Source organism: Alligator mississippiensis, chromosome 2, assembly GCF_030867095.1.
Source record: "Alligator mississippiensis isolate rAllMis1 chromosome 2, rAllMis1, whole genome shotgun sequence".
Classification (NCBI taxonomy): Eukaryota; Metazoa; Chordata; order Crocodylia; family Alligatoridae; genus Alligator; species Alligator mississippiensis.
Genome location: NC_081825.1, coordinates 198,328,243 through 198,348,143, shown reverse-complemented (window position 1 = coordinate 198,348,143; position 19,901 = coordinate 198,328,243). Strand labels below are relative to the sequence as shown.

Genomic DNA, 19,901 nt, shown 5'->3' with positions numbered 1-19,901 from the left:
GCACCGCGACCATCTTCAGTGTAAGTAAAATAATCTTAAATCAACCGCTAAGCGTCCGTGCCTAATTCTAGCGTGCCGCCTGCCTTCCCCGACCCAGCGTGTCCGGGCTGCTGGCCACAGCCCGCCGCACGGAAAAAGGGCCTCGGACCGCTCCTGGCCCGCACACTAACCAACTGGCTTTCAACTTACTGCAGTGGTAAGTAGTAATGGCGGGATTGGAATATGATCGCTGACTTCAAAATTGTGCATCCTGCCATCAAACAGACTGGCAGCTTTAGGTTCTTATGGATGGCTTCAATTGATTTACAGACTTTACAGAATTTTTTGCCTGATTTTTTACTGTCTGTAAATTTACAGACAGTTGGCAATCTTGGACTGTGCCAAGGCCTACAGCTTCTCCTCTGTAAATTCTCTAAAGCTGCTAAATAGTGTCAGTGTAAAAGCATAAAATGTCATTTAAATTTAATGTTATATTCATGCTGATTTTTATTATTAATTCTCATATTTAATTCAATGGTGACTATTGTTTTTTGTGTATTTGAAGCTGCTGTAGATTTCCAGTTTGCTTGAGAATTCAGCCAGTGTCAGAAATACAATAGAACCAGGATATTTCACGCAGTTAGATTCCTTACCCTGCTTTGAAGATGGAGGTTTGCAAAGTAACTGGTGTATAAACAGCCTCAGCAAATAGCTGTGCAGGACTGCTGAGGTGTTTCACGTTTTTGCTGTGAATTTTATTTCAAAGGACTCTGCTTCTATCCTAAGCTGTGCAGACCTGCTAATGAGATTTAGCTGATTGGGAAAGCGGTGCCCGTTTGAAGTAAAATGTTCCTACAGCTACAAGAAATGGCTAAGTGGCTCATAATGAATTCGCAAACTAGTACAAATTATTCAGGGTTTAAGCCACCTGATTATCTGGCTTTACAGCATATCTGGTTCAAGTTACCAGAAGGTGCAAAAGACCTTCACTGAGGAGTTCTACTATAGATCAGTGTTAGTGTTTCACTTCCAGTTGCTATTCTTTATAAGCTACATGTGTGGCAAGAATAATTCATGATTACCCACATATCCCATCTTCAATTACTTCGCAACATCCCATTCTCAGGAATTTTTTTTCAGCCACATGTGATAGTAAAGTACTGTATTGCACGAGCAGTAAACATTTTTATGATATATTATCACAGATTAAGCATGTGAACTTTTGGTGATGTTATGGCCTTCAGAAATCTGAATTCAACAATAGCAGTAGCCTAAGTGTCCTTGTACTTGGAGTTCTAAGATTTCAATATAAAATCTCCATTAATTGCAGCGTTCTAATGCACTCATAGAAAATACATGAATAGCTAATGTATTTTACTCCACTTGGAGCGGCAATATCAGGCAAGCATCTTTGGGAGCAATTTATCCTGGATTGGGATCATTTTACTTGTGTTGTCCAATGCTTTCATCATGTGCTGGAGGAGGAAATATATAATGATATATATTAGAAATCCAGGGAGTACTGCTGACATACAAAATGTAGGGAATTGCATACTTGTAAGTTAAAATGTAAAAATAATGCACTGCATGTTGTCAGTGCAGTGGTGATATATATCTTTAAGACATATGTTAGTTCTTGGAATATTGAATGCTCTCCTGGTGAGAATTCAAGGATTGCTTGGTTTTATAAAGATATTTTGTGTATATATTGAATAGAAGCCAAAACTCCAACAAATAATTTGAGCCAAAAGCTTGACGGGACGACTTGAAACAATCAGCAGATATCATTTTGCACCTAGATATAAACACAATGCATATTTTTCTAGTTTTATTTTTTTCCCCTTTTGGAAAGCATTGAACACTTTTGAATAATGTATAGACTGACTATAAAAGTCTTGTTAAGTGAAAAAATGTTAAAAATGTACACTGTATATAGCTTGCATATACCATGCCATACAGTAAATTCTAGTTAATTCACCTATGGGATGATTTGCTATTGTAATTTGTTTAGCTGTTGTTCCAGTTCCCCACCAACACCCTGCACCCCATTATCAATTTCTAATTATTGGTCAATACTGGATAAATTGCTGTTATTTGCATTCCCCTTGGGAATGGCAAATCAGCCAGAGTTCAGTGTAAATGTATATGTCACACCACAAGCAATCTCATAAAGAATTGTTCAGGCATGGATAACAAGAAAATAATAAATTTTATACACAGTTTGATGATAAAAGGGCAAACTGGACTTTCCCTAACTCCTTTCTATTTAGAGATTGGGGCTAAGTACAGACTGTCAAAAAGCCCAAGGCTGAATTGATTCAGTCTTTGCAGGTTAGTCTAAGCTGCAAAAATTAAATTGAAACAGAACTGAACAGACATTTACCCTTGATTCAGGAAATGCAGCCACATGTCTGCAGTGGCTCAAGCCAGAAGCTAGGGGAGCACTAGCGAATGGCTCTCTGGCACATAGGCAGCAAGGGCTGTGTGTTCACTTCCTTTTCCTGCTGCCCTTGAGGTGGCTGGGATTTGCAGTCCAAAATCACAGCAGCGGGGCTCTGCAGGGTTGCTTGTTACTTCCTGCTTCCAGGTGCCTCTAGGATTGGTAGTCCACAGTTGCAGCCAACAGTAAGTTTGAGCAGGAGAAGGGGTGTTTAACCTCCGTCCCTGGCCCCAGATTCCAGCCAGGGTTTGCCTGGGTCGGAGCCAGTCCCCTACCCCTCCCCTCCTTTCCCCCTGCAGGTTGAGTGGCATCCCCAGCCAAGCTTGCTCCCCCATACCCTCTTGTCAGCCAGCCCTCACTGCTCTAGCTAGGGAGCAGAAGAGCAGGACCAGCCCTGCTCTCTGGCACAGACAGCACAGCTCAGCCCATGGCTGCAAATTATGCTGGGATGCTGGGGGACTGTGATTTAATTTGAACCAGGAAGGGGTCTGGGACAGAAGTTTCATAAACCAGTTTGACCCAAATTAATTAAGACTGATACTACATTCAGTCTGGTTTATCTTAAACCAGTTTCAGCCATTTTGAAACTGGCTTATGGGCACTGAACTTCTGTTACAGGTTTAAACCAGTTTCTGATCACTTAAACCAGTTTATGTGTAACTTCTGTCCCTAGCCAGGAAGTCTGACACTGATGTATTGTTTTATAAACTACATATTTTTAAGTACCTATTGGAGCATATACATGATCATATCTTCTCATTTTTTATAAAGCAGAAGGCAGGGCAGGGTGACATCTTAATGAGTGACATGTTCAGAAAGGCATAAACTTTTATAGGCAACAGCTTACTTCGTCAGCTTCTGTGAATGGACTTGCAGAGAGCAGGAGTACTAAATAGAAAGCAATAAAGTAATTTAAATACAAAGGACAGGGGAAAGAAGAAAAGATAGGTGAGATGGCACAGCTGAGAGATGTGAAGATGGGTTGAAGAGATCTAAAGGGAAAAACAAAGCAGTTAACCCACTGAGGGACCTAAGGTATATAAAAACTGGCTAATGGGATTAACATATTCTGGCTAATGGGATAAGTATCCAGAGTCTCTGCTGAGACCATACTTAACTCAGGTTACCATATGTCCAGGTTTTCCCAGAAACATCATCTTTTTTGGCCCCTTGCCCTCTGTCCAGGCAGGTTTTTAAAATGCAATAAAATGTCCAAGCTTTTGCTTTGCTTCTGCTTCTGCTTGGGGCTGGGGGCACCACAGGAAGCTGATTGACTGTTAGGAGATCACGTGCTCTGTACGCAGGCCCTAGCAGCTGTTGGCAGGTGTGTGTGTGCGAGCTGCATAGGCAGCAGGGCTGGGAGGGAGCAGGGGGCTCCCCAGATTGCACCGGAGCGGGGAGGCAGCCCAGCTGGGCTGCCTTGCCCCCCCCCCCCGTGCGCTAGATTGCACAGGGGGTATGGAAAAAGCCCAGCTGGGCTGCCTCACCATGCCTGCAAGCTAGATCATGTGGAGGGTGGGGAAGTAGCCCGCCCCCTGCGATCTAGCACGGGGGATGGCGAGGCAGCCCACCTGGGCTGCCTTCCCCCCCACCCCATCTTGTGCAGGGGATGGGAAGTCAGCCCAGCTGACTAGCCTCGTTTTGGCTAGCCTCGTTTTGTTTCGAGCTATTTCAACAGCCTTTGTTTCGTTTCGATTTTGCTGTTTCAACCTCCAAATTAGTCGAAACAGCGTTGAAACAAAATGGCCATCGAAATTTCGCACAGCCCTACTAACTACCTTTCTCATTTTCTATAAGGAATACCACCTCAATCAATGTGGTGTATGTGAATAAAAATCATGGCATTTGTACACCTGTATTTCCATGTACAGTTCATGTTCACACAGGCCCCAAATCTAGAGAAATAAAATCTCATTTCTATGTATTTGTTTATACACTGCCTTTTAGAAACTTGGCTCTAAATAGTTTGCCAAATATTTTCCCTGACTGTGTGTTCCCTTGGTGTGTTACTCATGTGGGCTAAACTATTTGAATAGGGAAAAGAGCATTGATATGTTTGTTGTTGAAAGCTCTACAGCAGGGGTTGTCAACTGGGGGTACACGTACCCTTTGGGCTACTTGGGAAGGGGTTAGGGGGTATGTGTGGGCGGGTGGGGATGGAGTGCCACCACCCAGCACCCCGCACTGCTGCCTACCAGGAGCAGGACCAGTGGGCAGGGGGTGGGGGGTGAGGGCAGTGGCTCCACTCTGTGGGCTGCACAGGCACCGCCCAGCCAGTTGGACATGGGGGGGGAGTGGGGGAGCTGCCATCTACCACACAACAGCCTGCAGCACTGTGTGCAAGCCCCCCCACCCCAGAAGGGGGTACACTCCTTTAAAAAGTTTGAAAACCCCTGCTCTACAGATTTACGCAGTCTTCCCAAGCAATTATAAGAGGAAAAACAGCCTTAAGGTCAGCTTTTTGGTTTGCCAACTTGAGACGCAGGCTGTAGTCTCTGATCACTTAGAAGATTTAATAGTAAGTTGTGACTTCTTATCTGAGAAAGAGCTGTTAAATTAGGCCCAGCTATGTTTTGGTGATTCTTTGAGAGGTAGTTAGCTGTGTTAGTCTCAAGTCACTCAGAAGGCAGAGTATCATAGAATCATAGAAGTAGGGTTGGAAGGGACCTTGTAGATCTTCAAGTCCAACCCCCTGCCTGGGCAAGAGGGAAACTGGGCTCAAGTGACCCCAGCCAGGTAGGCATCAAGCCGCTTCTTAAAGACCCCCTGGGTAGGAGCCAGCACCACTTCCCTTGGAAGTCGGTTCCAGATCCCAGCCGCCCTAACTGTGAAGTAGTTCCTACAGATGTCTAATCTAAACCTAGTCTCCAACAACTTGTGGCCGTTATTCCTTGTTATCCCAGGGGGCGCTAGGGGAAACAAGGTCTCCCCCAAACCCTTCTGGTCCCCCCTAGTGAGTTTATAGACAGTCACAAGGTCCCCCCTCAGCCTTCTCTTGTAAAGGCTGAACAGGTTCAGGTCCCATAGCCTCTCATTGTAGGGTGTGCCCTGCTGTCCCCGGATCATGCGGGTGGCCCTCCTCTGGACCCTCTCAATGTTGTCCACATCCCTCTTGAAGTGGGGTGACCAGAACTGGACACAGTACTCCAGCTGCGACCTGACCAGTGTCACGTAGAGGGGGAGGATCACCTCCTTGGACCTACTTGAGATGCACCTGTGGATTCACGTTAAGGTCCGGTTAGCCCTGCCGATCGTGACCTCGCGTTGTTGGCCCATGGTCATCTTGGAATCGATGATGACTCCAAGATCCCTTTCTGCCTCCATGCTCTCAAGAAGGGAGTTTCCCATCTTATAAGTGTGCTGCTGGTTACTACTGCCCAAGTGCAGCACCCTGCACTTGTCAGTATTGAAACGCATCCTGTTTTTCTTAGCCCACCCCTGCAACCTATCCAGGTCTTTCTGCAGTCTTTCCCTCCCTGCTAACGTGCCCACCTCACCCCAAATTTTGCTATCATCAGCAAATTTGAACAGGTTGCTTTTCACCCCATCGTCCAAATCACTGATAAAGAAATTGAACAGTGCGGGCCCAAGGACCGAGCCCTGGGGGACTCCGCTGCCCACTTCCCCCCAGGTCAAATATGACCCATCCACCACCACCCTTTGAGTATGACCCTTCAGCCAATTTGCAATCCATCTGATCGTGTAGGCATCGATGCCACAGTCGCCTAGTTTTTTAATGAGGATGGGGTGGTCGACAGTGTCAAAGGCCTTGCTGAAGTCCAGAAAGACTACATCCACAGCGACACCTGCATCCAATGCTTTTGTGACCTGATCGTAAAAGGCAATCAGGTTGGTCTGACATGACCTGCCCCTAATGAAACCATGCTGGTTGCCCTTGAGCGTCATCCCTGATGCCGGCCCATCACAGATGTGCTCCTTAATGATCTTCTCAAAGAGTTTCCCCAGGATTGAGGTAAGACTGACGGGCCTATAGTTGCCCGGGTCCTCCCTCCTCCCTTTTTTAAAGATGGGGACCACAGTACTCCAGCTGCGACCTGACCAGTGTCGCGTAGAGGGGGAGGATCACCTCCTTGGACCTACTTGTGATGTACCTGTGGATTCATGATAAGGTCCGGTTAGCCCTGCTGATCGTGACCTCGTGTTGTTTAAGGGGTGGGGAGGTAGTGCTAGAAGAGAAAAACAAGCAGTAAACCTGTAGGAACAAAGTGGATCAAAAAAGCTAATCTAAGTATGAGGTAACAATCCATAGTCCTTGTTTAAACCATACTTAACACAGGTGTGTTTGTGGGTGATTTCGTGTTCTGCAGTTTCCCACTCAAACTAGTCTTTAAAATTTGTTTGCCTGAGAACAGCAATCCTGAGGTCAACATTGGAGTGTCCAGGGATGTTGAAGTGTTCTGTTACAAGCTTTTATGATTCTTTAATATGATTGTTCCTCTGAGTGAAGTAATGTTTGTATGTCTGGTATTATAGAAAGTGGTATAAGAGTTCACAGGAATAGTCCTGAAAAGGAAAAGGAAATTATGAAGATGAGACCAATGTGATCAAAGTTCTCCCTACCAGCGAAAAGTTGAAGTTCTGCATTTAGTACAGATTAAAGTGCAAAAAGTTGGGTGTGAGAGAAAAGTGTAATGGAGAGCATGTGTCAAGTGAAGGTACAAATAATTTTTTGACAGAGGGATCATCAAAATAATTTGAATTCAAGAAATTTATCAGAAATTCTGGATAGGTAACTCAAAGCTATTTGAATGGGTTAAATGTTAGAAAACCAATAGCAAGCATTAAAATGACACAAGAGTAAGGTAGTGCTCCTGGACATTTTCTGTCACTCATCATCAAGTCTACATTTGGTATTTAGAAACAGCTGCATAATTGTGCTTCTAAAATGTTGGCAAACATAAGCAAAAGGGAAGAAAATGTTCAGCTTTCTTTAAAAATTATTTGCAGAAATAAATTACATTCGAAAGAGTGTTATGTCTTGCCTCACTTTTTCAGTGAATTCTGTTTGTTGATAGTTTAAAAAATAGTTTTGAAGTTTCATGTACTTTTTCATTTTAAACTGCATATCAACCCTGGTTTACCTTAAATAATTTTTAAAACAGGATCACTTTTATCCTGAATACAATCACTGGTTGATTTACTTTGGTATGTTATCTTTTGCTTCATCTACATTTTGGAAGATGCGAGTGACATATAGGGGCATCATGGTGTTAACCTCTTTTTAAATTAACCATGTGCCCAAGGTCTTGGTGTGATCATGAAGGTGACCACATCTTATTGGTTAAAATCGATTTCATCATGTCATCTTATGAGAGAGAATTCCTCTGTACCCTTGAAGTCAATGGCAAATTCAGATTGACTAAGATAAAAGCTAGATAAGGGTCCTTTATGTTTTTTCACAAAGGAATGGTAACTTCAGTTGTTTTATACAAAATAAGTCTGCCAACATTTTCAGTTTAGAGGCATAAAGATGGTAAACAAATGAAAACTATAGCAGTTTTTATAATGCATGTATACTATTCATTGATTCTATTGTATGGCTATTTCAAGTGTAAAAAGCTATGATATAATTACCTACCTTTTGTAATTCATTCAACAGAAATTTTATCATAGTCATATTCTACAGGAATATTCCACTAAAAGTCAGAAAGAGTTGGACATTGGGCCAAAGTCTGCTCACTTTACTCACACAAGTTGGTCCTCATTGACTTTGTTGGAAATACTAGATTTAACTCTTCTAAGTCCTTCCATGTTCTTGCTTCTTGCAGTTGTTCAGTCACGCTTTAAAAGCTTATCCTTGCATGATAACTGATGTTCCCTAGCCACATGCACAGTGTCATTAATATGCAACCCATTTAGATGGTCTTTTTGCTGTAGCTTTGTAGAAATGTAAGAAATAAACTCAAAGTCCATTACAAAAAAATCTTTGAGGTTCTTTCCCACCAAATACAATTATTTATGTTTATGCCATGAAATATATTTGTCAATATCTGAAGTATTTGTAAAATTCTCATGAAAAGTGTCCTTCAAGCTTACTTTTAATTCTATCCTGATTTAACTCTATCATGATTGAGAACTTGCACTTTTCAGGTGGCTTCTGTATATTCCAGCTTCTTGAGATTAGGATAATACCTTCATATGTGCAGAAACCCTTCTTGAAGAATTCCAGCTACTTCATTTCTTTTCTGTAGTGTTTTGCTGGATCATAAACTTCAGTAACTTCACTATGTGTGATTTTGACTCCATGATAGTTCACTGGATGCCACTGAAGAGCTTTATTCTGAGTTGTTGCAGTGGTGCAGATCAGGGAGTTACTCAGGTAGTGGAATTATGTTTGTACAAATTAGTTTCATTATGTTAAATGAATGCTAATTTACTGTATTTATTTGATTCTAAGACATGGTCCCTCCATTTAATGTGGGGAGAAGCACCTCGTCTTAGAATTGAGTACGGGGGAGGGGGGGGGAGGCAGGTGGCTGCTGTGGCTTGGGCTCCAGCCCCTACCATGGGTTAGGGCCATACCCGCAGCTGCTGCCTATCCCTGTCCCCCACCTGCCATCTCTGTACCCTGCCATCTCCCTCCTGCAGCCTCCCCCCCCTCATGGCCCCCCAACACACACACACAGTCTCCATTCTCCCTCCTGCAGCCTCTTACCCCACTTTTACCCTTGTTCCATATCAGCAGGGTCTTTGCACACTGCATCTAGGGTACAAAGCAGAGCCCCAGCCTGGCCCCATAGTAGCAGCTGCTATAGGGGATAGAGTGGAGCTGTGCTCAGTGCCTCTAGCTAGAATAGGGATGGATCCTGCCAGCATGGAGCAGAGGTTGGAGAGAAGTGAGGGTGCAGGAGCAGAGACTGGGAGGGACAAGCAGAGCAGAGGCTAGTGGGAAGGGAGGAGCTGAGGCTGCAGAGGGGGCAGGCATGCTGATCCATGCTTCAGCATTGCCTCTCCCAGGTGACAGGAGGTTAGGATTCCACTCTAGCAACAAGAATGTAGAAGACACGTATATAAAAAAAAAGCCTAAATTACGTGATAATGCTTCTATGTTCTCATTCAGGAGGCAGTTAAAAAGGAAGAAGATAGTCTCAGCAGCACCACTGGGAACCCTACAGTATATCTGTTACATAACACTAAAAATGTAGGTAGACCATGAGCTTGTCATGGTGACTAACTTTATGTATATGCTTTTCTTGAAGGATTGTTCAACTTCAGAAGAATACAGCATTGCTGCAGCATTACTGACTCTGACAACTGCGTTCTACAGGGTAAGATTTTACTGGTCTTAATTAAAGGCACTTGTTTCCTAATAACTGTTTACATTTTTTTATATCCCTAAAAGGAAAGAAGCACTAAGAGAAGAGCTAAAAAAGGATAGGAAATGTCTAAAATCCAATGATGTCAATGGGAGTCTTCACTTGAATTCAATGGCTTTGCATCAGGGCTATGCTACATAATAGAAATTACGACATTAGCCCGCTACTGAGCACCACTCATTCTTTCTCTGATGCACTAGTAAATTAGCACTGAACTATTATTACGGTTGTTGGAATCATTGTTTTTGATTCAGTACCAAAATTGTTCATCTCAATATTTTTTAGGTTAAACTAATTGTACATTACATCATGGCCCAAAATACAAGTTAAAAGGTCAAAGCCTATTTTATTGTAAAACAAAAGGAATAGTGTAAATGGTGTATTTTAATTGTACATGTGTGGTTTCAATTTCAGATTTTTGTGGGTTTTTTTCTTGGTTTTAATGATCAGAATGCTTTCCCCGTCAGTTGTACTCTTCATTCTAAGCACAGGAATACAAGGTGTTATCATGATGATCACTACAAAAATACAATAAATATCAAGATTTCAGTGGTGCCCACTGTACAAACTGGATAATGAACTATGTCAAATCCAGCTGCGATCTGTGCCCACAAGCCTGGTTTCTTGCAGTATCAAGCTGCTGAATCCATCTGTGGTTTTTAATTGAAACCAAGTATTATAATTGAAAAGTTTACAGATATTCCATAGTGGAATTTGTTTTTGGACATAGGGAAAAGTCAGTACAGAAAATTCCCAGACATAACAACCAGTAACATATGCTTAAGTCAAGAGCAACTTTGTCACACTCGGATGCATAGAAGCTTTTCTGAAATTTCCTATCTACTCCAGTCATCAGTATATGATACAGGTAAAACATAACCCATTCAGCAGATTTTTCTTGCCTCTTGCAGTTCATAGTTTGAAACACTTTTGGTCTTTACTTAAACAAAAAAAAAATACTAATTTTTGCCCCCCTCCAGGTTCATGTACATGATACCATATGCAGTGATTCCAGGACTGCTTTTGGCAGATCATTTTCCAGGAGGCCCTTTGGTCATGTACACTCAGTTATGCAACCATGACACTGGCATTTTTCATTTGTTTGTTTTTTCACTTTTGGCATGAAACTATTTGTCTTTTTCTTTGGCTAATGAGTTATTTTTATTCTCTGTCTTCTGGGACCCTGAACAATATAACCCTCAGGTTTTTGCTATCTGTTGATGCCACTAGGCTAATCAATATTACCGCACAAATATACTAGAGACAGTGTTCTGTGAAGAACCTTATGATATATGGATACCCATGAGATTTTTCTGTTAATGCATCTGTCAAACATTTCTTACATTAAATGACCAATCTGTAGTGCAGATTACTTAGTTGAAAGAATTACTAAGTTAGTGCTGGATCTGTTCCTGCTCCTGTGGAAGTGTTCAGGCTTTGGAGGAATTTCTATAAAGCTGATCTGACTTAGTTAAGTAGAGTAAATTGTAGAACTTCCAGGTTGTTTTTGTTTCTGCTTGCTATTTTCTTTCGTGTCAGTTGCTGGATAATTTTACTCTCTTATAAAAATAGCTGAGGTGGCCTAAATTTTGCTATGAATTGCAGCAATTACAGGAAGCTTTAGTTTCCTTAGTAGATAAATTTTGATCTACTCATTTTATATATTGGCCCTAGATGTAGAATCAAGGACAGAAAAAACTGACAGCAATGAATCATAGAGAAGTAGGGCAGGAAGGGACCTGCAGAGGTCATCTAGTCCAGCTTCCTGATTCTCAGCCTGCAGAATCATGAATACTCATTTAAGCCATAATAAGCTTTTAACTTCTTAATAAAGAGGAGCAAAATGTAGAATTACAGTATAGAAAATTTAGTATTCAGTTCATTAAGTAAGGGTGCTGAAAAGATCTCAAAGCCTTTCCTGTCTTTAAAACAGTCCGCTGAAGACTTGAGTCTTGGATGTGACAGAAGACCCCTTATTTATTGCACGAGCCTAAAAGTATCCAGAGCAAATGTTCTGAGACCACGGATGCTAAAAGGATGATAATTTTCCATGTCTCAGACCTGAATTGAGAAACAAAGGAACCTGATTGCCTCTTGAAAAAAACAGATGTTTCTGCATAATAGAAAAAGAATTTTGTTTTTCCCAGATCTAATCCTCAGGTTAAGTGACGGTCCCTGTGGTATGTCCCATAAGACACAATTTTTGGCAAAAATACAGAAGCAGGGGTTTTCTGGGGGGAGGAAATTTTGTTTTGTTTTGGTTTTGCTATAAAATTAAGCGTTAATCTTGAAAACAAATTACGTTGGTTAGTATGCCAAACCAACAGAGGAGCTTTTGGAAAGATTTAGCAAGGATTCCATTTGCAACTAGAATATGAGTCAAACTTTAAGAACACTCATTCAAAATTTATACTGGATTGGACTGGGCCAAATAGTTCTCAATCTGATATGAGCTTCTGAAGGGAGAGCTATGTGTTTCCATTTATTTTAGATAAATGATGCTTTCCTTTTTTTAATGATGCTTTCCTTATTCCTACAGAGCTGACTTGGGTTAGGCCATTGCTAATATTCTACTATCTCAGGCTTTGCAGAGAAGTTCTAGCCTTACCCATTGCCTGGTGATTTGGACCCTCCCCTGGGATGTAAGAGATGTGGGTTTGAATCTTTTCAGGGTGAGGAGAGCCTAGAACCCATCAGTTAGACTTCTTGGGCATGTACTGCACTCCATGATGCTGTTAGTTAGGTATTCTGGTTCATACAGATCTCTGTTCCAACATGAGAGAAATGTCTTCCTTTCATCCCGAAGTCTGATACCAAAGAAGAAGTTTCCAACATACCCTACCTTTCCTATACTAGGCACCTCCCTGCACAGTGAATAGATGTTCTGGATCACCTTTAGGAGCCATTTAGATCTTTTTATTCACTGTATAGAAAGCCTAGGTGCCTAACCCTGCATCATGGCACCCACATTTTATGCATTGTGATGTCTGGGTGAAGTTACCTTAGAGGCAGGTTGCGATCTGGTCCTATGTCTATTTTTATATTTTCCAAGCATGAATTTCTGCTAGTGCTTTTCATTATATCATATTTACTACACACACCCTTTCCCCAAAGAACAGCTCTCTAAAATTGTCCATATGTCTTAAGTGAGGAACCTGATTTTTCTTCACTGGAATAAAAGCAGAGAGGAATAGAAATGTGCAGACACTGTACTTCAATGGCTGCCAAAAGGGCTGCCACTTCTAACTAGCCCTAGCAAGTAGAAGCACTGGGTTCCTATGTTAGCCCTCTCACAAGTGCAGTATGTATTGGCTGAGCAATGTAGCTTGTGCCTGAAGTAGTAGTTGAGCTGGCTTAGGGCAAGCGAGCTGCTGCGTATAGTCTTTGGTATCTTGATATTATATATATATTATTTATAGCAGGGCTGTCTAATGCATCATTAACCTGTGGCCACTACGCTGTTGGTCCAGGGGTACCTGCACGAATTCAGCTGCTGCTGCCACCTGATCTCTGGGCTACTTCTCCCTCTTCCAGCTTCTGTTTCCTACACCTGTGCCTGAGGAAGCATGGCATGCCCTGTAGGGCTGAGGGACCCAGGGGTTTGGTGTCTGGAGGGGCCCAGGGACCTTGTGCGGCCCGGGAGCACCTGCCACATAGTGGGAGGGGAGCCATCCAGCACAGGTAGTTGCTGCTGCCTCAACCAGCAGCCTGCTGTCTCCTGGGATGCCATATTTTCTGGACACTGGCCTCATCCACAGAAGCTCACATGTGCATTGTGCAGCATCTCAAGGCTTTTGAGGCACTGCATAATGCACCCTGCATATGTGATTTGGTTCTCTGCACTGCATATTTGCAGCGCAGAGCCAAATTTAGATACTAGGAAACCCTAGTATATATTTTTTTTGAAGTGCAGAAAAAAAAGCAGGGCAGTGCATGTGGCAGCAGCATGTGCTGCCCAAAACTAGAGCCTGGACAGCCAGGCTCTATACACTCAGATCACTGCTGCTGGAGTCCCGGGGACCCCAGGTAAGTCTGCTGGGGCCAGTCCAGGTGCTGGCCCCAGCCTCCCCTACCCCACCTGGAACATTTTCCTCCATGCTAAACCTATATGCAGGGGCACGTGCTGGGGCAAAAACCAGTAGCACAAATTTATTCCGCTGCTTTTTTTCCCCATGGCAACCTCATGCCCCTGCTCATGGGGATGCGGCCTCTGTTTCCAAGAAAGCCCACTTATTTTTTGTCACATAGTCAGCTATGGCTCAGGAAAAAAAATCTTTTATAATAGGTCTTTTCTGCATTCTGCCTTCCAAAAACAAGGAATGTGTCTTATTTGGAGGCATGTGTCATGCGAGGAAATGTGGTGCTTCATTGTATTGAGGTTTCTGTTACCTCCACACAGCATAAAATTTAATAAGTGTGTAAGATTCTTTGGCATTGTCCATCCCAGTAAACAGTGTTTGTGGTTGCTGAACAGTCTGAAAACATCAGTAGGCAAGCATCTTGTACTTAATAAGGATAGAGGTTTTAATTTATGCCATAAGTACCACTTTTTTATAGCAATTTGTACTAGTTCACTAATTTCTAATAGAATTACCAGTGCCTCAGTTATGATATGTCTAGGAATGATTTATAATGTACATAGCCAAAAAACTGAACAGCTTTTTAGCCTTCTACTGTAATAAGAATTGAAAGATGATCTGTTTCATATCTATAATTTACCATTGCTGTACCAGTCTGTCCTAAAATTGCAGGAGATTGAAATTTTCCATTTTCTGCACTTTTGTTAAAATTAATTAATTCCATTTCCTGTGTTTTCAAATCAATCAAACCATGAAAAGGAGTAATTAGGTATCAAAGTTCCTTGGCCTATATGTACTTTGCAGCTGCAAGCATTTGAAGTTTATAAATAATGAATAGGAAAAAGAGTATTTGAACAGAAGTGGGATAGCAGGTGAAACCAAGGAAAGGAATACTTTAGCTGAATGACAGTAGAAACATTCTTAATGCTGAAGTTTGTTAGATTTGAATTCTCTTCCAATGGAAGTTGTAAAATTTCCATCTGTTGAGACATTTAGCAGTACCTGGAAGCAGCATTTTAAAAGTGTGAGAGAAATCAAAGTTGCCCCATCACGAGCTAAACACAATGATATAATAGGTCTTTTCCATTTTCTCATGTCTGATTATGAAAAGTTTTGTCTAGGGAGTTATGAGACATATCTAAAATAAAGAGAAATGATTCCAGTTTACAGTATCTCTTAGGATGTCCACTGAAATTCCAGAATACTAGTAGTTAATGTCCAGGGACTAGGCTGTTGTGAAACTTGATTTGACAGGATATGGTTACAAAAACATACTAACTCATAGCTGGCAGCTTAAATTCATAGACAACAAGTCAGTCCTGGGTGCATACTTGTGGGCAGGAAAATCGTGATTTTTTTTCTACAAAAAAAAATGACACTGCTTTTCAAATTTAAAAATACTGGACTTTAAGTTACCAGCAGTGTGACTCATCAGTGACAGCAGTCCTTTCTAACGTGTATTGTAATGTCATGTAAGCAAACATTTTTTTTTGCTTCTGATCCAAAAAGGTTTTAGTTTACTATTAGTAATACTGTTGGAATTTTGTTTAAAATGTAAATAATATAAATAAAGAAAATGTATTTATACATGAAAATGGTAATATGTTTTCCAGAGTTTTGCTTGCAGATGGCCTGTACTTGGACTCTAGTCATGTTCTAATATAAGGCTGTATATAGCTATATATATACAGCCTTATATTAGAATGTGTGTGTATGTGTGTATTAAAACATGTATATTAAGTAGTAATCCCTGTTATATGTTTGTTGATAGACAAATATTTTCTTGACAATTCAAGAATAAGGATAAGATGCAAGGGATGCTGTTTAATTAGGCTACAACTCATCCAGGAATGCTGTGTCTCAATAAAGTGTATCATGCAAATTGCAAATTAGATGTTGGAGCAATGTGAGCAGCAAGGATTTCTGGAGGGTGATATCTTTTATTGGACCAACTGCATGGTTGGAATAGTTAGACAAGTTTTCAAATGCAAGACCGTCTTCATCAGGGCTGAGAAGGGAAGCATAAACAGCAGATAGTAAGAGCTGAGAGTAAAGCTGTGAAATTGGAGTGGAAGAGGAGATTTCCCAAGGATAGCAGACAAACAATTAGCAAAAGGAAGAAGGTGATCACTGGTAGATCAATACCTATCAAAAGGGAGGGGAGGTCATTAATTCCTGTTGTGTCCAGGAAAAAAAATCAGGAATCAGGTAGATTACTGTGTCAAAATCAATATCAATGTTCAGTCCTTGGTTCTTAGTGCCCCACCAGCTTAAGAATTTTTGTTTGCATTTTAAAGGTGTTTGGTAGATTTCCCTTGAACATGAGGATATTGAGGTCCAGAAAGGGAGTGCTTGTTCTGTAAAAAATGTGCTCCTACTGGTACCTGCATGTGTTAGTCCTTTATGTTTTTTCTGTGAAAGTTCATTCTGGCACATACTTGGTGTTTAGTTGCACCCACATAGTTACTGTGAGGGCATTTGGTACGTTGCATCAGATATATCACATTTTGGGAAAGGCATGTGCTAGGAGCCATGGATTCTGATGGGTCTGTTTTGCAAGGGTGTTGATTGTAGTCGCAGTGAAGATGTAATGACAGTTTAAGCATCTGTTGCTAAGGCAAGGCTGTGTCTCATTTGATGTCTGTTGAGCAGTGAAGACTTTGCTTCCTGATTGATGAAATGGGCAAGGTTAAGGGGTTGTTTGAAAGCCAGGGGCAGAGGGGCTGGGAATATTTCTCACAAGGTCTGATCTTTGTTAAGTATAGGCCATAGTTGTTTGATGATTCTTCTAATCAGTTCCAGTAAGGGTGGTGGTACGTGACCACCAAGGGTATGTGGTAACAGAAGGGTTTCTTTTTTGTATTGTACCAGGTTACCACAGGGTATTTGGGTGGCTTTTTCTCTGTTGGAATCTACTGGATATTCTATTTCTCTACTGGAGTGTTCTTGTTGTAGGAAGGCAGATTTTCGGCTGGCCAGGGGTCATTACACGTGTTCTCTTCAGAGTAGATGCAGTGGTATCTGAGGGTCTGACTTGATTTTGGTGTGCTTGGGATAATTGCTGGTTTTGTGGATATATGTATTTGGTGTTCCGCAGGTTTTTTGTATATCATGGTTTATAGGGTGCCATCCCAGATGTGGATCCTGGTGTTGAAGCAATATAGTATAACATGAGAAAAATGTTTGGTCTTACTTTACAGCAAGAGATGCTCCATGAGAAGACAATAATCTCTCCCTCCCCACTTCACCAGCCTAACCAAAAAGTAACAAGATGAAGTAGAAAAAAACCTTCTTCTTTCCTCCATATTCAGGCATAATCTAAACCTGTTCATTCTCTCAGGACTCAGAAGCTGTTTATCCCCTAACATAGTCTGATCAAATTCTTCCTGCCAAAACCTTCAGTATATTTGAATGAAGATTCTGTCACAGTTAGGATCTGGGTTTCAGGAAATAGATTTCAGTTCTGAAGCCTTGAATTTTGCATAGCCTTGATATCAGCTTTCAGTTAATTGGATCTTGAATTATATATATGAGTTATGTTGTAGTTGGTGGGTGTTTGAAGTGGTAATTTTGAAGATTCATTTAGTTAACAATTGTCTATGAACACAGAAGTGTCATATGGTCATAAAAAGCATTTTGTCATATGGTCATAAAAAGAAACAAGGTTAGTCAGGCAGGATCCACCTGCTATGAATCCGTGCTGGTTGCCCTTTTAGCACTGCGTTCCCTGCTGGGCTCCCACAAATGTGATCCTTAATAATTTTTTCAAAGGTTTTTCCGAGGATTGAGGTGAGACTAACCAGTCTGTAGTTACCCGGATCCTCCTTCTTCCCCTTCTTGAAAATAGGGACCCCATTGGCCCTTTTCCAGTGCTCCGGGACTTGACCTGAGCACCATGACTGCTCAAACATCTGTGCCAGTGGCCCTGCTATGACACTGGCCAATTCCTTCATCACCCTTGGATGAAGATCATCCAGGCCTGCTGACTTAAATGCATCCAGCCCCTCCAAGTGTCTCTTCGCTAAGTCGGTGCTAACAGTTGGTGGACTGGTTTCCCCTTTATGCCTGTCTATGATCCATTTGGGAGATTTGTCCTGATCCAAGTTGATGAATACAGAGGCAAACAACTCATTGAAGAGCTCAGCCTTGTACCCCTATCTGCCACTAATTGCCCTGGTTTGTCTTGTAGGGGTCCTATGCTACCCTGCACCTTCTTTTTACTCCCTATATACCTGAAGAAGTACTTTTTGTTGTCTTTAATTTTTGTTGCCAGCCTAAGTTCCATTTCTGCTTTGGCCTTTCTGACTGCCTCCCTGCAAGCGCAGGCCAAGTAGGTATTCTCTGCCTTGGTAGCTACCCCCTGCTTCCATAGCCTATAGGCCTCTTTTTTGCCCTTAGGCTTTCCTGGATTTTCCTGTTCTGCCAGGAGGGTTTCTTGGCCCCTTTACCCTTTTTCTGCACAAGGGATTGCTCCCTTTAGGAACAACCACCCTTCCTGGACTCCTGTCTCACCAGTTCTCCTGTTCTTCAGTGCCTCACTAACTAATCTCCTGAACAAACTGAAGTTAGCCTTTCTGAAGTTTAGTACTTCTTTCCTACTGAATATCTTTCCCACCCTATGCTGGATAGTGAATTAAATCAAGTGATGGTCACTGTCCCCTAGGTTACCTTGTGTCAGTAGATCCCCCACCAAATCATCCCCTGTAGCCAGGACCAAGTCCAGTAAGGCATTTCCCCTAGTGGGACCATATACTTCCTGTCAGATGAAGGTCCTGTATGCAGGTTAAGAACCTACATGAACAGTTGGATCTAGATGACTGCTGCTCCCAGCAGATGTCAGGTTAATTTAGGTCACCCATGACAACCACATCTCTTGACCATACGGCCTCTGAAAACTGTCTGGAGAATTCCAGGTCCAACTCCTCCTGATGTGGCGGCCTGTAGTTAGACCCCCACTACCAAGTCCCTTTCCCCCCGGCCCCCTTTGATTCTGACCCACAATACCTCAATTTGCCCCTCCTCTGGTCCCATCTTGATTATGGAAGTTGTATATTGCTCCTTCACATAGAGAGCAACACCCTGTCCCGCTTTTCTCCCTACTCTTTCGCGTCTATGCTGCCTATAGCCCTCAGTGCTTACTGCCCAGTCATGGGTAGGGACCCACCAAGTTTCAGTTAGCTGAACTAAATCAAAGTTCTTTTTTGCAAGCAGGAATGTGAGTTCCTCCGGCATGTTCCTCCTGCTGGTTTCCCATGCTCATTCATTCATTCAAAACTGATTAAAGATAATGAAATGATGAAAAATATTCCCTTTTTGAAAGCCAAATATATCCATTTTGTATGGAAAATTTTTGAGGATTTAAATTTATAGCAATGGGGATTCGTGTAAATTTCAGTGAGCAGGCTGTTATTGTTGTTCAGAATTCAAATGGTTTCATCGAGACACGTGAATGAGTTAATATTTCTAATGACAAAGTATTTTTGTCAGAGATCATCCTTTTATTGGCAAAATAACTTTGAATATAGTAAGCTGTTTCATTAGTTGGAAAATCAGCATATTCCATTTAAGGTAACACAGTTAGATGCTTCTAATTAGTGACTAATTGCCTCATAATTTGCAATGTGTGACTATATTGTACAGTTGAGCTATTTTATAGTCCAGTCTTTTGTGTCACTCCCTGAATGATTCCCTTATTTGCTTGGTCAACAGAGTTTACTTTTAGTGGGCTCATCCAAATGTATCATTTGAAAAAAAATTGCTGTTTCTTCACTTGTAAGCCATCTAGTTTCCAGTAAAATTTAAATTGGATTCTGAAGACGATTTTAATTCTAAAATCTCATGATGAAATGTTACAGAAATATTTTGTAAAGATGAGTTTTGGGATTAATTTATACAGCCATATCTGCTCCTCCCACTCTGCTTTTTCTACCAAATCCCCAAGCAATGCAGCCTGTCATTACATCGCAATCTTTGGTAGAGGCAAAAACAGATGACCAGTTGAGTTGGAAAAGAGAAGCCTGCCTTAACTCATTCAATCTTTAAAAAATATTTGGTACAAATATGTTC

General features: G+C 41.7%; 1 protein-coding gene across 3 annotated transcripts in view; it reads left to right on the top strand.

Annotated features, from left to right (window-relative positions):
- SBF2 (SET binding factor 2) overlaps positions 1–19,901 on the top strand; it is a 487,110-nt gene that overhangs the window by 352,056 nt on the left and 115,153 nt on the right. For all 3 annotated transcript variants that reach the window (XM_019476811.2, XM_019476810.2, XM_059722672.1), the window contains one exon: positions 9,640–9,708. In XM_019476811.2, the coding sequence (XP_019332356.1) occupies positions 9,640–9,708 (69 nt within the window). The remainder of the gene's footprint in view (positions 1–9,639; positions 9,709–19,901) is intronic.